This window comes from Eutrigla gurnardus (genome assembly GCF_963514095.1).
Source record: "Eutrigla gurnardus genome assembly, chromosome: 23".
Classification (NCBI taxonomy): domain Eukaryota; kingdom Metazoa; phylum Chordata; class Actinopteri; order Perciformes; family Triglidae; genus Eutrigla; species Eutrigla gurnardus.
The window spans coordinates 7,774,786-7,789,433 of NC_139934.1; the positions used below are offsets into that span (position 1 = coordinate 7,774,786).

Sequence of the window (14,648 nt, forward strand, 5' to 3'; positions counted from 1 at the left end):
TGTTTTTTCATCCCTCAAAGGTGCGCAGCGTGACACAATCCAGCCCTCGGCCATCGCATTAGATCACGACTGACGTCTTCTCGCCGCCATGGTCATTCGCATTTCTCAAAGCTCTCCGAGTGTGCTCGCCGGGCCCTTTGGGGGCCCCATTTGTGAAGCTGTCTGTTGCTAGAGATAAGATGCTCTTTATGTATTATCAGGTTGATCAGGATAAAAATAGGAAGCTTTCACATCGCCTGTGGGTAAAATAAGGCATTTTGTTTCTTCGCCACACTATTTGAATTCTTCGAGTAGTTGATATGTTGTTACTGGCAGAGATTTGAGATGTTTTACATTTATTGTGGCGGGCCAAGAAATCTTCTGGCATGTAATAAACATTACCTTTAAAGGGGTCATATCATGAAAAATGCATAAACACTTGGGTATGTGGAGTTCCTAGATCCCAGATGTGAGCATGATTCGTCCCCTTTAAGTCCGACTAGTCTGGCTACCCACTGAGCTGTGCATTATCCCTTTTTATTTTTCAACTTCATCAAATATTCATTCTCCAGATTTTATGGAAACGCCACAACGTCGCCAAAACTCTCAAACTGACTCCACATGGCTGAGCAACACTGTTAAAACGACGCTGCGTTGCTCAACACTGACCACAATCCCGCTTGCTTGCTTTCAGACTCCCATTCGGACGACTTTGATCCAGCCTCCACAAAAAGCAAGTACGACTCCATGGATTTTGACAGCTTGCTGAGGGAGGCCCAGCGCAGCCTGAGAAGGTAACCAGTTGAGTGGCGCCCGCTGTCGGTCACAAAGAGGGACTTCTGATACCTCACTGTTGTTTTCTCGCTCCTTTGACGACGAGACTACCAGAAGTTTTACACTCTATGTCATAGAGTATATAAGAATAAGTCTATAGACCTATATCAATATAAATGAATATATCAAAAATAAAGTTTACATGAACATAGCTGCTGAAGAGCTGGGAAGAGACATTGCATTCTGGGAAAGCCAATGAACCGTCGAACGACACCTGATGCACATGTTCGGTGCACTCTACTGCTGTACAACCATCAGTGAAAGAAGAAAAAAAAATAAAACTTTCATGATTTCTTTTTTCTTCCTCCGAGCACTACAATGCCCACAATCCTTTGGGGGCGAGAACATGCAGCTTGTTCAGCCAGATTTTGTTTTGCTGTTGATTTTCTTTCTTTTAAATCTAGTGTTTGGATATAGTGTTACAAACCAGAGTATAGGGAATTGTATCTTGGAGTTTAAATTCTCAAGGTAATATTGTTGTCTACATTTTACGGAAAAAAAAATGTAGCCGTGTATTTACAGATATTATAAAAAGGAATATTTTTATTTTATGTACATATCGGATAAAGTTCTTTATTTGTTACAGCTATGCACTGTAAAACGCAGCCTTTTTTTAAAATGAGAAGAAAATTTCTTAATTCAGAATGTCGATCTGTAGTAATTACAATACTGTAAAACATATTGTACACCTACATGATGTTTAGAAGACATGACATGATTGTAAAAAAGAAAAAAAAAAAAGATGTGTCCGATTGCTCATTTTGAGGGAGCATGTGAACAAATGTCCTTTTTTAAGTTATTTTGTTGGGGAAAAAACAGTCAACCATGTATAGTTTTCTCTGTTTATAAAGTTTCTCAATCAGTGTTTTTGCTTATAAACCAGTGTAAAGTGCATTTTTAACGTGTTTTTCATGATTGTAAAAAAAAAAGGAACCCCATTTTTTATTAATTATTTCTGAAGCAATCAATATACATACAGTATATATGTGTGTGTATATACATATATATGCTGTATTCAAATCTTTTAAATCAGTGCAAACACATATTTATGTATTTATTTTAATATTTGAATCAAGACTATTTATGGTCTCCATTTTACCATGGCGTACCTCACAAAATTGATTTATTGTTTATGTTGTCCTTCGATTTTTTTGTTATTTAACTTCCAATCACTAGACAGGGTGTACTAAAAAAATAAAATGGTTTGGTGAGGATAATATTACCTTCTATGCCTTTCCAAAACAATCAAAACATTCAACTAATCACTCCAGCAGTCAGCCCCTCATCGTTTTTTGTTGTTGTTTTTTTCCGTGATTTCCGTCTCCACTTGATCGGTCGCATCTGCAGCACATCGCTGTTTTTTTGTTTTGTTTGTTTTGTTTGTTTTTTTCCACACAGAAGCAGAACATGAAGCAATAAAATGATTTTGCAGGAACGTTTTTTTTTTTTTGTTGTACCACTGTAAACACTTGTTGTCATCGCTCCACTCACGCTTGATTATGTGAATGCCAAACAAAAGTTTACAATTTCCTTTTCATGAATTTTTTAAAGATCTTGTATTTGATGTACTATATATATATGTTTATATATATATATATGTATATACATATATATATACGTTGATGATACTTATATTATTCACAGTAATTACGAGATGATTAATAATAATAACAATGATAATAATATAAATGAAAGAAAAAACTATATAAAAAGCAATAAATTATTTTTCAGAGTTGTATTTTAGCTCCTATTGTTGTGTGATTTTTGGACTTGACCCATTACCCAGCCGCTGGTAGCTAGGATGACTCCCCATTCCAGTAGCGTAGCATCTCACCACCGCGCGGTAAAACACTTGAATGTCCCCGCCTCCCGCTCTCTTCCCTTTAAGATGTAACCGAGTCTATGTGATTGTAATGCACGCATTACCTTGTGACATCTGTGCAAAAAAAAACATGGCCGACTCTCAACTCCGCCCTCTGTGTGTGTGTGAGTGTGTGTGTGTGTAGACCGGAGTCCAAAAACTGTATGTGTTGTGTAGTGCATGGCTATTACAGGATGACAGACATTGTATACACCTTTGGATATCTGCCTCTCAGCTGTCTTAACAATCTCAACAATCTATCGCATGCCGCACCACTTCCCATCACCCCCCCTTACCCCCCCCACCCACAGTCCAGATATCACAGCGCTGTCGACATGACATAAAAGGTAACCTTGCTGGTTTCTGGTTCAATTAATATCCCGTTTCGATGCCGGAGCCAAGTAATGAGAGAACCAGGTTCCATCACAGGAAGGAGAAATCTTTTTTTTTTTTTTTTTTTTTATGATCAGAGGCTTCCTTTCATGGAGTTTGACTATGGCGACAAGAAACGGCTAATTTTGATGATGCAACGAGGCAAAAATTGGGTAGAAGGGAAAAGGATAAAGGAGAGAAAAAAATATCCCTTTACCTGCGTTTTAGACATTGTTTTGATTTTTCGCTGTCTGTGTAGCGTTTGGGTAATGGTGTCGTGTCCCATTTGATAGATGTGGCTTTAATCATTGTAATAAAAAAAATTAAAAAAAGCTTTGTAAATTGCCTAGAGTAGCAATATATTATAACACCTTCTGGTTCAAATTTCAAATGTGGCGGACTTTTTAATAATGTGACCTACTGAGGACTTTGCCACTGCTTAAACGTTTGTTGGGTAATCATGTTTTTTTTTTGGAAGGACAGTATGTGTGTGTGTGTGTGTGTGTGAGAGGGAGTTTGTGATGTCAGGCAGGTGTGTGTGTGTGTGTGTGTGGGTTTAGGGGAGGGGGGTTACCTGTTTGTGTCCTATCCACGTTGCCTTCTGCCAAGTCCTTACCAATGCCTTTGTGGTTCTACCTATTGTACGACTTTCTTGTGAATTTCATTTTTTTTATGTGCAATTCTCATCAGCCTCACCATGCCAATAAAGGGAAATGTGTTTGAAAAAAAAAAAAAAAAAAAGATACCTCTCTTTCTTTTTAGTAGCTTCCCCATTATCTCCATTCCCCTCGTGATGGATGTCTCCCTCATCAAGCGGCGTGCAGGATTATGATTTGTGCTCCCCGCGATTACCATCAAACCCGACATCCTTGAAGTATTTAAAAGGGGAAGATTTAAAAAGTCCCCCGAAAAACAATGCGTGTTGTAAAATGTGGACTCCCAATAAATCCACCGCTCCCCCACTCCCTCCCTCCTCCGCCTGTATATCAAAGTGTTGAATGAAGGCTGACGGACGCAGGAGAAATGACACAAGCCCAACCTCAGCACATCTGTCTCTCTCTCTGAAGTTTCTCCCCTCATAAAGAAACTCAGCTTAATTCGGAGCAACTTCCCTCTTTGATATTCACATCACCTGGGAGAGAGAACACTGTAGTCTTTGTCTGTGTCCACAACTTGACTCCACACCATGAGTCTGCAAGTTAATTAAAAAGTTGGGGGGAACAATTTCATTAACACGATGGAGAGCTATAGTGAGTGAGTTGATGGTGTGCTTGATATTCAATGGGGCTTCATTATGACTATAACAACCGCCCCCACCCCTCCTTTTTTTCTTCAACACACACACATCTTAGCAGGAGCTCCGTGTCTTTTTTTTCCCCTTTTTTTTTTTTTACTAGTGCAAAGAGAAATATGGGAGGAATGTGCATTAAACTTTAAGGTTGGGGGTCTGATTGTGTTTTTTATTAAGGCCGCTGTTTAGCCCCGGAGAAGAGAGTGGCTGGCTTTCATTTCGGCTCGGCTGCCGCATTACAGCGGGAGGTCTCCTTCTGCTTGCCCTTTCCACAGAATGAAACCGTCCCTGGAAATCTCTCCGCTCCCTGACGGCTTCTCCTCTCCCACCGCTCTCTTTCCATCACGATACGATGGCTTTTTTTTTTTTTTATCTGTTATGTGTCCTTTTTTTTATTATTATTAACCGGTAGATAAGCAGCTATCTCTCCTCCAGTTGGGAGTAAGTAGTCGCCTTGGAGATAATGGGGTTTGATGGAGGCCAGGGCTCTCTGTGGGACAAACACTGAGATGTTGCCGCTGAGTTGTGTACCTCTGTATTTTATTTGGCACCTAGCTGGGGCCGCTGTGTCGGATGCTGTTGAGATCCTGAAAATGGCACTCGACTCATTCAGCCTTTGTTTCCAGCTATGTGACGAGAATGTGCAAACGGGGCTAGCGCTTCCAAGCGGTAGAGAGAGCGACTCTGGCAGCACTTTTAGGAGGATATTACCCTTCCACTGCCTGTCTCGGTAAGCAAGTTAGGGTGTGGAAAAAAGCAGTCTTCGATAATAAGATTAGACTACCTGAGACTAGTTAATTAAAGCCTGTGGGGTGGAACATGAGCAATCCAACCAGTAATTTAGTCATCTTTTTTTCCCCCCTTCTAATTCTCAGCCGAACACAAGATACATCAAGAGTACAAATTTGCCTTCTGTATCAATAGAGAACAACTGACATTGAGGCAACCGCATTTATCTCGGGTTCTATCACAATAATTAAAGTTAGGTGACACTGATTAGCTCCGACTACAAGGCTGGCAGAGAGAATAAAAACAAGATTATAGACGTAGGATTAGGGAGCTGTTGGCAGCGACGGAAAAAAACATCCAAGAAGCGATGCCAGGATGTGACGCTGTGTCGCTGAGTTCTTGCCTCTAGTGCCCCTTCAAGGTTTTTTCTCTTACTCAAACTCCACTTTCCCTCCTGTGGCCTTTTTTTTTTTCCTTCTAAGAGGATTTCATACAAGATGAGTGTGTAATAGCAGCGTGTTGCCAGGCAGAATTAGACGCTCAAGTGAAGCAAAACCAACAAGACTCTGCCAGAACTGAAGGAAGAAGCAAAAAAGCGATGAAACATCATGATATCATGACTGCGTTGGCTTCGGGCGAGATGCTGTTCCATTTCCATCCCGATCAGACGGCACGGACGAACCAAGGCTGATTGGTTAAGTCAGATGGCCCGTGGTGCGCCGAGGTCACGTGACACATTGGCTCTCGTGCGATCAAAAAAAAAAAAATATACACTCCCTGCTGCTGCCTCGACCCGTCATCTTGAATGAAACTGAATTTTTTCGTCCCCCATCTTCTCTGATCTTTGATGAATCCGAACAGAATGAACCACTATTGCTTTGCTTGGCTTCCATTTATTGAAACGTCGCTTTGTTCGTGCCTTTTCCCCCCCCCCAACAAGCCTTTTATCATATGCCACCTTATGGGAGAAGATAATGACAGCGCTATTAAAATCACAATCCCCCTATCCGGCATTCTAGTTTCAGCACTTTCTGCTGTTAAAGAGTAATGAGGAACAGAAGGACAGTATTCTTCTTCCCCCCAAACTATCAACTTTGGGGACTGAATGTATTCTTCGCTAGATAATTAATGGCTACACACAAATGGTGGTTGATTGAGCGACTCATCCCTCTATTTTCAATCACCATCTGCTGTGTGTTGCTGGCAAAAAACAATGTTAATTACCTCAAGTGTGCCCAAGACGTGGCGTATTAATTAGAATAACAAAAAAAGAAAAAAGAAAAGGGAAACCTAAAAGATTCCAGTGTTTTAGCATGTGTGATGATGTGTGTGTGTGTTCGTATAGATTCCGTTGATGGATTAACGTCGCAATGAGATCCAGAAGGCAATCCTTTGGTGATTTGGCCTTTTGATCATTTACCAACAGATCAGTGTTGCCTCGACGTGCTCATGTTTACCTGCTTTCCCGTGCCTCGAGGCCATCGGAGGCCTTTCAGAATGCTGGGGCTGGCAACTCTCACACGCAGAAGGAACATCAGCAGAAAGATGAATCTCCACGGTGACCGCGGGGACGGCCAGCTGACAGAGAGCGTTAGGGCTTCGGATGCAGACGACTGGGCTTTTTCACCTGACCGGAAAAAAAAAGGGGGGAAGACGAAGAGACGGAGCGGGACTGACTCGACGTGACAAGGCTGCGACGGCGCTCTTTTGGGCCCCCATCGTCCCCCAGACTTGAGAGGGTGCAGGTGGGCGAGAGCGGGATCCTGATTGGCCCCGGCGCCGCGGCGTCACCGCTAACGAGCCCGATGCAACATGTAAATGCGACGATGTGAGCGGCATATCATCGGTTATTATTTGGCAATCAACGGGTAGCATCAATAACAATTAGCATAATTTTCCATGACTTCAGTACTTAATGACTCCATTCAAAACACTGACAAATCAAATATGCTTATTTCCTCCTTACAAATAGGTCATTTACAGTCTGTTACGGGCTGGATTAAGGACATCAAGTACCGTGAAAAGAAAGTATCACAAAAATGACTTCATTCAGTTTACACAGAATGAATCCCACTTAAATATTTAACCGCTGCCGTCACTCATCATCAGTCATCAGCTTTTTTTTTTTTTTTTAGCTTGTGACCTCTTTAAAGTCCCAGTGAAACGGAAGTTAGAGCGTCTTTAGCTTCTGTACTCTGGCGCTCTCCCCAGTGAAAAGGGATATCGGAGCAGTGTCCAGTTACACGAGGGATTTAAACAAATCCTTCGCATTTTATTGGACCAATAAAAAGTGGGCGGGGTTTATAATATAGCATGTTACAGAGGCTCCACATGCATCTCCCTTGTTGGTAAAAGTTGCAGATTAATTGACGGATGGCTGACATAAAAATACAAAGTAATATATTTTTTGTACTTTTTTTGGCATATATTACATTATGCCCTGGGGATAAGATCTAAAAAAGGTTAAAAGGGCATTTTTCATTTAATTTCGACTTTAAATGAAGCGAGCAGTTTAATCAAAAAGTTCTTCCAGATTTTTATATTGCATTTGAACCACTTTAAAGGCCAAAGGAGGCAAGACTTCACATTTCACAAGAACAAAGAAAGGATTACCAAAAAAAAACACAATTCCTTGTTGCAGAATTTGAATCATTATTTCAGGACACTGAAACCGCTCGTGGCTGTGCCAACCCCCAGTTTGGAAAGCAAGGAAGGCCAGCTATCTGTTTTGTTCTTGTTATTTAAACTGTCCCATACTAGTTGGATCTGGGCTTCATAATGGATCCATTCAAGCATTCTTGACAAGATGGCTTGGAAGGAGAGAAAAGCTGAGTGCTCTCTCTCCCTCTCTACGTATTCCCCCACACTGTCCCTCTCCCTCTGTTATCTGCTCCTTGTATTTTTTTTTTTCGCAGAGTGGTCCTGGAGGATTGCGGAAGCTGTGTCTAAATCCAGTTCCCGGCTACTTAGCCCCCCCCACCAACCCACTCCGTCACAAGGGCGCGAGAGAGCATCCCCCCCTCCCTCCCAGACCCTTGCTTGAACCCATGTATCACACAGCGAGCCATCACAGTACAGTAGAATGGGCACATGGACAGTTATTGTTTGTTTGCACTATTTATGTCAATGTACAGACTGCGGCAAATGGCGCCGTAATGCAATCATTCATTCTTTGCCGTCCCGCGCCCCCGTCCATTAGGCTAATGATATTCTGCAACCATCCCGGGTTACCCTGGCTGTTGAAATCACGGATGTGAGAAGGGGGGAGAAAGTAGGGAGGCCGCTGCTTAATTGGAGGGCCCTGATCAAATCCCAGCGTCTGGAAGCATCTGCCCTGTAGTGCCCTTGAGCAACAGGCAGAAATCCCCGGCAGCCCTGAAGAAGCCGTTCTTGAGATCGGAGCAACATATGGAGCGGAAAGCAACAGGAGATCAATGAAATACATATATAAAGTGGTTTGATGTTGCTGCCCAGATGGACCCTCAGTGACAATAACTATCCATGTAAAGACAATAGCTTCTCATCTTTGGATCGCCAAAGTTGCTCGAATTCATCATTTGGGCAATTTCACAATTTGATGGCATACAACCTGGAAACGGAGAAAGAAAATGACCACGGTTTGTGGAGCCCCTTTGATTCGGACTCCTCTGATTCTCCCCTCTGATACATAAATAGCATCAAGTCGAGGCCTGTCCTGTCGAATTAATTACTCATTATCGCCACACATCCTTTTAATCCTTATTTTGTGGGCACCATTACAGCTGAAATGCCAAGTTATCCCAAAGCATTACGGATCATTTTGTAATGGAACTTCCCTCTGTTTGGACTGTCAAACATTTCAGCCCAAATCTTCCCGACTAAAGTGCATTAAAATGCGCGGACAGTCGAGCTATAATTACCGGGCAAAAAATACCCCGTGCCTTAATCCACATGGTAATAACGCAATTAAAGTGGTGTTTCTTCGACTTGGTAATCTTCTGTGACAAGGCTTACAATTCAATTAACCCCATTTTAACACTTTGTTTCAACCTCCTGTGAGGCTAATTTGCTTTAAACTTACTTCAGTTGCTATAATTATGCCTTAAGAAATGTCCAATTTCTGAATTATCAGTTGTTTGCGACAGTGGCAGCGATGTTTCAGTGGATGGGATCTGCCGTTATCCAGCAGGATGCCTGAAAGGGACTTTTCATTGGGTCTGGCTCCGAAACAGAACGATAGCGTTGTCATTTATCATCGCGTTGGGCTGGTTTTATCGATCACTACCGAAGTGTCTAACTTCTCCCCCAATCACCTCGAAAATCAAACCTCGATATCCGTCTCTGGTTCTTTTCTTTCCTCCGATCCTCCGCTCCGTAAAGTGCAACGCACCCGCGATCAGACAGATACAATTCCCGATAATCTCCGAACACAACTCCTCCTGACATCCAGCGAAGCCCGGCCTCCGATCCAACCCATTTAATCACTCCTTCTCTTGTTCTCTCTCTAAGCTTGCGCCGGCTGTGACATATTGAGCCGGGCAAACTTTTTCCATGTTCTCTCGGAGAAGAAGGTCATCGGGCCAAGCCTCAACCTAGCCTCTGTAACCGAGCCAAGATTTCTGCTGCCGTCGTTCTGATTAGTATTAGACGTGAGCGCCTTCCCTAAGCAAATCAGACAGTGTGAAGGACGGAGCCGTTCTTCCATTCAAGCGTGCCCTGCTTCTTGTTAAAGAGAGACAGGGCAATAAGTTGTAGGACAAAGGGAAGTTTGCGGGGAAGTCTTCACATTTCATGAACGCTTATTTTGAAACGTGACAAGCCGCTTCGTGTTGGATTGGAAGCAATTGTTTTACACTGACTAGAACTATAGGGGCTGTCTAGAGACATAATGTATGTCACTTTGTGAAAAGCAGTAATACATGGGCAATATTCTTATGACTGTGAGTCATTTGTTCTGTGGGTTTGTTAAGGAAGCTTTCCCTGTGGATTTCAGGTCGTTGTTTTATACTTTTAGGTCAATTTCACAGCAGATGATCAGAATCATGTATTCAAAATTGCATGCAGGGATTTTTATAAGGTTGCATACTGTATTGAATGCCGACACCTGATCCAGAGATCTAACATTCACTCCATAAGGACAACGCTCTCCAGGCACACTGTGTCCAGCAATTTGACACACTGTGTCCAGCAATTTGACACCTTGTGGGTCTAAAAACGTGACACGCCGCTAGGAAGAGGTTTTTGGGCTTTTTTTTTTTTTTTTTTGCAAGCGTGAACAAATTCAAATTGGTATTGATTCCGCTCCGCAACACTTGGAAGGACGAACTCACACCTGGACTCAATCAACACTGATTGGAAAGTGGCATCGAGCCCACGTGCGCAGCTGATGGACGATCCGGCTCGGCACAGGAGAAGGTGAATATTTCTCCGACGTGGCCTCTTCCAGACTCGGAGCTAATGCTTCATGTTTATTTCAGCAAACATCAAAAAGCATGAAGCGAAACATTTTGGTTGCAGGTTGTTTTTTTTACTTCTGATTGGTAAACAAGAGTCAAGATGTCTATTTTGTCACTATAAATAAATGATAAAGGTTGGAGCAGCAAATTATATGAAAGTTAACAGCTTTCAACCAACAACATCCCTCTTTCTTTCCTCCTTTAGCTGGATCTTTAGTTCCCTTGTCAGCGGACTCGTTGGCACGGCGACCACGCGGCTTTTTGGGACGATGTCAACGCCTTCAGCAGCTGCTATTGCATCGCATAAAAGGAGATGCCATGCTGCTCAAACCCCCCCCACCCCCCACCCCCACCCCGACGTGTGCATTCTGGCCACAGGGCTTCACATCCAGTCCCATCGCTGACATGCCGCTGACATCTAACGGCTGGCTGTCGGAGCGTTCCCAAAGCGGCGTCGCACCACTTGTCAAAAGGTAAAAAATTCTGTCTTGAGTTGCTTGAAGTTGGATTAAGTGGTCTGTGACAACTGGGGGGCAGAAATACTCCCAAACAGACAGCAAGAAACGAGCTCTGATATGCATCATCTTATCAGCGGCTTCAGGCCAACAACTTTTTTTTTTTTTTTAGAAAGTTCCTAAATGAGCCTTCTAACTGTGTGCATCGTGTATGTGTTAAAGGATTGGTTCTTCTTTTGATAATTCACATAATACTCACTTGCTTATATGTGCATTGCTTTGGTAATAGTCATTTTCCAGATGTGATTAAAACCATCTTCAATGAAAGAGGTTAGAGACACAATTCGTGTCTCTCCTCAGACGTGTTTGTGTTCACAACGTTATGTTTTACTTGTGTTTCCTGTAGGCCACCTGACATTTATTGTGTTTACCCATCCTTCACGTGTTTTGCAAGTGTCATGTTCACTTTGGTCATATTAACCCGAACTATGATGCTTTCTTACCATAACAAAGTGGTTTTGTTGCCTAAACCTGAGCAAATGTTTATTGAGTTCTGCAGGAGGAACATTGACTGTTAACTCTTGCAATGCCCATACAGTATAAGCATGTTTGTATTGTTTTAAGATTTTGAGACCATCATGGTCTACATCACTCTTCTAGGACGTCTAGATCTATGATTACCATCAGCTGACTCCACCCAAATCCTCTCAATTGCCCCCAGTAGAGCCACGCCCCCTTTTCCACCCAGCATGGCCGACTGAGGGAAGCAGGAAGTGTAACGTTTTAGCCTTTTAATCATGTTGTTAAAGTACATCATTTGTTAGAATTAGATATTATATTATGCATGTCAAAATATCACTTGAAACATATAGCCTTGTGTTCAGGGTTTATTTAAAAACGTTTCTCATGACTCAGGCAATACATCCACCATTGCAATGTTTGTTTGTTTGGAACATAATTGGATCCTAGTCGGTTGAAAGCAGCTGTGGTTCAACTTTTAGTTTTCTTGCACACAGAAATATATGCATATGCACATTGCAGATTTAACATGCTGTAACATTTTCTGCACACTAGAGACAAGCTGCGGTTATTATGGGGAAGTTGATGTTTAATCCAAATGTGTGCAGCTGCAGTCAGGTGAGTTCAGAATGTGAACAGGTCATTACAAATGGAATATTTAATTTCACATGCTTTAACTACGTTTCATACCCTTAACATCTCTGGTGTATTTTATGACACTTGTAAGCCTTTCCTCTCAATAATATCCATTTTTATTTTTTTGCCCGGGTCTGACATCCCAGTGGAGGTCGCGTCGGCCGAGAGGAAACAGGATGGAGCGGCTATTTTTACCTGAAGCCCAGAAGTGATCTCAACACGGAAGGTGAAACCGGGGGAGGCGAGTGGAGCCCGGGCAACGTTTGGGAATGTGAATCAGGTAACGTTAATCATCTGGACAGCGGAGACATTAACTGTGCATGAAGCTCGGTCTCTGGACATCGCATGTGCTGCTGAAATACTGACGGAGGGCATGAGCGCACGAGAATCGGAAGCAACGGGAGGAAGGGCATTTTGTATTTCTGTGTGAATCTGGGAGAGGACTCAGTGTGTGTGTGCGTGCATGTGTGTGTGTGATGCATGTGCTGAGGTGATAGTGTCCTGACTTACTCTTGTAGATGAAGTGCACTTTGCCCCCCCCCCAAAGGAATAGACTGTTTTCCAACTTACTTTTCGGGTTGGGATATCACACTGATGAAAAAGGATGAGGCTGTAGCGGCCCACTCGGTCTTTGTGGCAACCCCACCCCCCCCAAGTCACACACTAACATCATTACAATTTCAACTCCAGTGCCTCCTAACAAAAACTCTGCATATTTACAGTGTGTGCACCCACTATTGTCTTGTTAAAATGTTTTTTTTTTTTTTATTTTTTTTTTTACAATAGTTGCTGAGCACCTTTCCGTACGCCGTTTGCAATATTGCGCCTTTTAATACACGCCTTCAGATTTGGAAAGTGCTGACGGGGCACATCTCGCAGCGGAAGCATCTGAGTCGCACGGAAAGCGGAGCGTTCAACCCCGGGGAGAGCGAGGAGGGGCTCACCTTTTGTTATTATTTTCGATGGCCTACTTTTTTCGGAGGCACGGATCACCAATGCAAAATGAAAGCTGTTGCTTTTCCCGCCTGTTGGATTTCCAGGCACATGATGCAACCGGGAGGAAGGGCGGGAAAAAGCGACTCTTATCATATGATGGTTTTCTCTGAGAGATTATTGACAAAACCTTTACGTAAACATTGCAAATGGTGGTGATCACGCTGGGAGTTGAGCGCGACGCTCCAGCTGCATGATGGGTAACTGTCAAAAATACCTGACACCCTGTCAGCAGCGGCACCTAGCAACCACCGTCGACTCATGTTTTTTTTGTACAAGCTGTTTGGTCTTGCAGGCGTTTGTAGTGCAGCAAAGGAAGACGAGGATACTACTACTCCTTGAAATCGTCATTTTGATGGGCAACTGCCATTATGTAGTACTAGTGGCATTTTATACTTCTTTTTAAACACGCTATGCTAAAATGGCTAAAGTACAAGTACAGTTCAAGTGGGTTTATCCCCATAATATGTATAACACAAACCTTTTCTGTCACCATTTTTTGCGTATATATATATATATATATATATGTATATATACATACACACATGCAAAGTTCCTTTTTGAATTATAGCGCCACTACAAGTACTCTTGCACGTGGGTGCTGTCACAATCTTATCACACACTGTGTAGACACATGGTGAGCAAGGGGACCATTTAAAAAAAAAAATTGGGGGGAAGAAGGAGAATCAGAACATAGAGTGCCATTGCCACCCCTGCAGGGGACGGAGTGCTCTAAATGTGGTGTGGCCTTTTGTCGCCACGTGTGAAATATGATTTGGTGAAGGGTGTCATTTGAAGGGGGGGGCAGGGTGGGGTTGGGGGGGTGCTTCTGTCGTTATGACAGCCCCCGAGCGCTCTCCCTTACAGTCTCACTGTCTTTCCCGCTTCCCCTCCGTATCGCTGCATCTCTGTTATCTTATCTATCCTTAACACATTCTCTCACACCTTTTCTCCCCCCCCTCCCCCCTCTCCTCCCAGTGGCCCTTTTTATTGGGCCGCTTTAAAGCCAGATGTTCCTGCGCTGTGAGGATGAGGAGGGAGACACAATAGACTACCTCTTTTTTTTTTATTTCCTCCCCTATTTTTAACTCCATCTTTCATGTCCTCCATTTTTTTTTCTCTCTGGCATTATGAACTCACAATGCACCCACATAAACAAACTAACTTCCCCCTCTGCCTGTCGTGCAACGCGAGCGACCTAGTTCGAAGTTGAACCAGCTATTTGATTGAAATCGGTCTCCGATACCGCCGGCGCTGCACGCAGCAGAATAGAGGTGTGATTTCGGTGGCCCGGCCGTGTTTTCAAACCCAGATAATGCTCTCTCAAAATCAGATTCCCGCAATAACACACCGGCCCCTGTAATTGTCTGCACTTGAGCTGCAGTTGATTCCCCCCCACCCTTCCCCACCATGCTGAACTTTTTACGCGGCGTAGGGGGAATAATTGTGTTCTTATAACTGAAAACTATCTCGGACGCACCGTGGTTTCTTTTATTCACCCGAATTTTGGGGGGAAAATGTCAATTTGCCCAGTCCTTTTCTCT

At 43.1% G+C, this 14,648-nt stretch overlaps 1 protein-coding gene across 7 annotated transcripts in view; it reads left to right on the forward strand.

Moving 5' to 3' along the window:
* The window catches only part of ppargc1a (peroxisome proliferator-activated receptor gamma, coactivator 1 alpha), a gene marked incomplete at its 5' end in the record, with an annotated part of 217,790 nt that extends 213,914 nt beyond the window's left edge, over window positions 1-3,876 (forward strand). For 4 of the 7 annotated variants that reach the window (XM_084002622.1, XM_084002619.1, XM_084002620.1 and 1 more), the window contains one exon: window positions 674-3,871. In XM_084002622.1, the coding sequence (XP_083858748.1) occupies window positions 674-777 (104 nt within the window). In that variant the 3' untranslated portion in view covers window positions 778-3,871. Of the gene's footprint in view, window positions 1-673 lie in introns of all 7 variants that reach the window. The other 3 variants (XM_084002617.1, XM_084002618.1, XM_084002623.1) reach the window with 3 other exon arrangements.
* Between the last annotated feature and the right edge of the window lie 10,772 nt (window positions 3,877-14,648).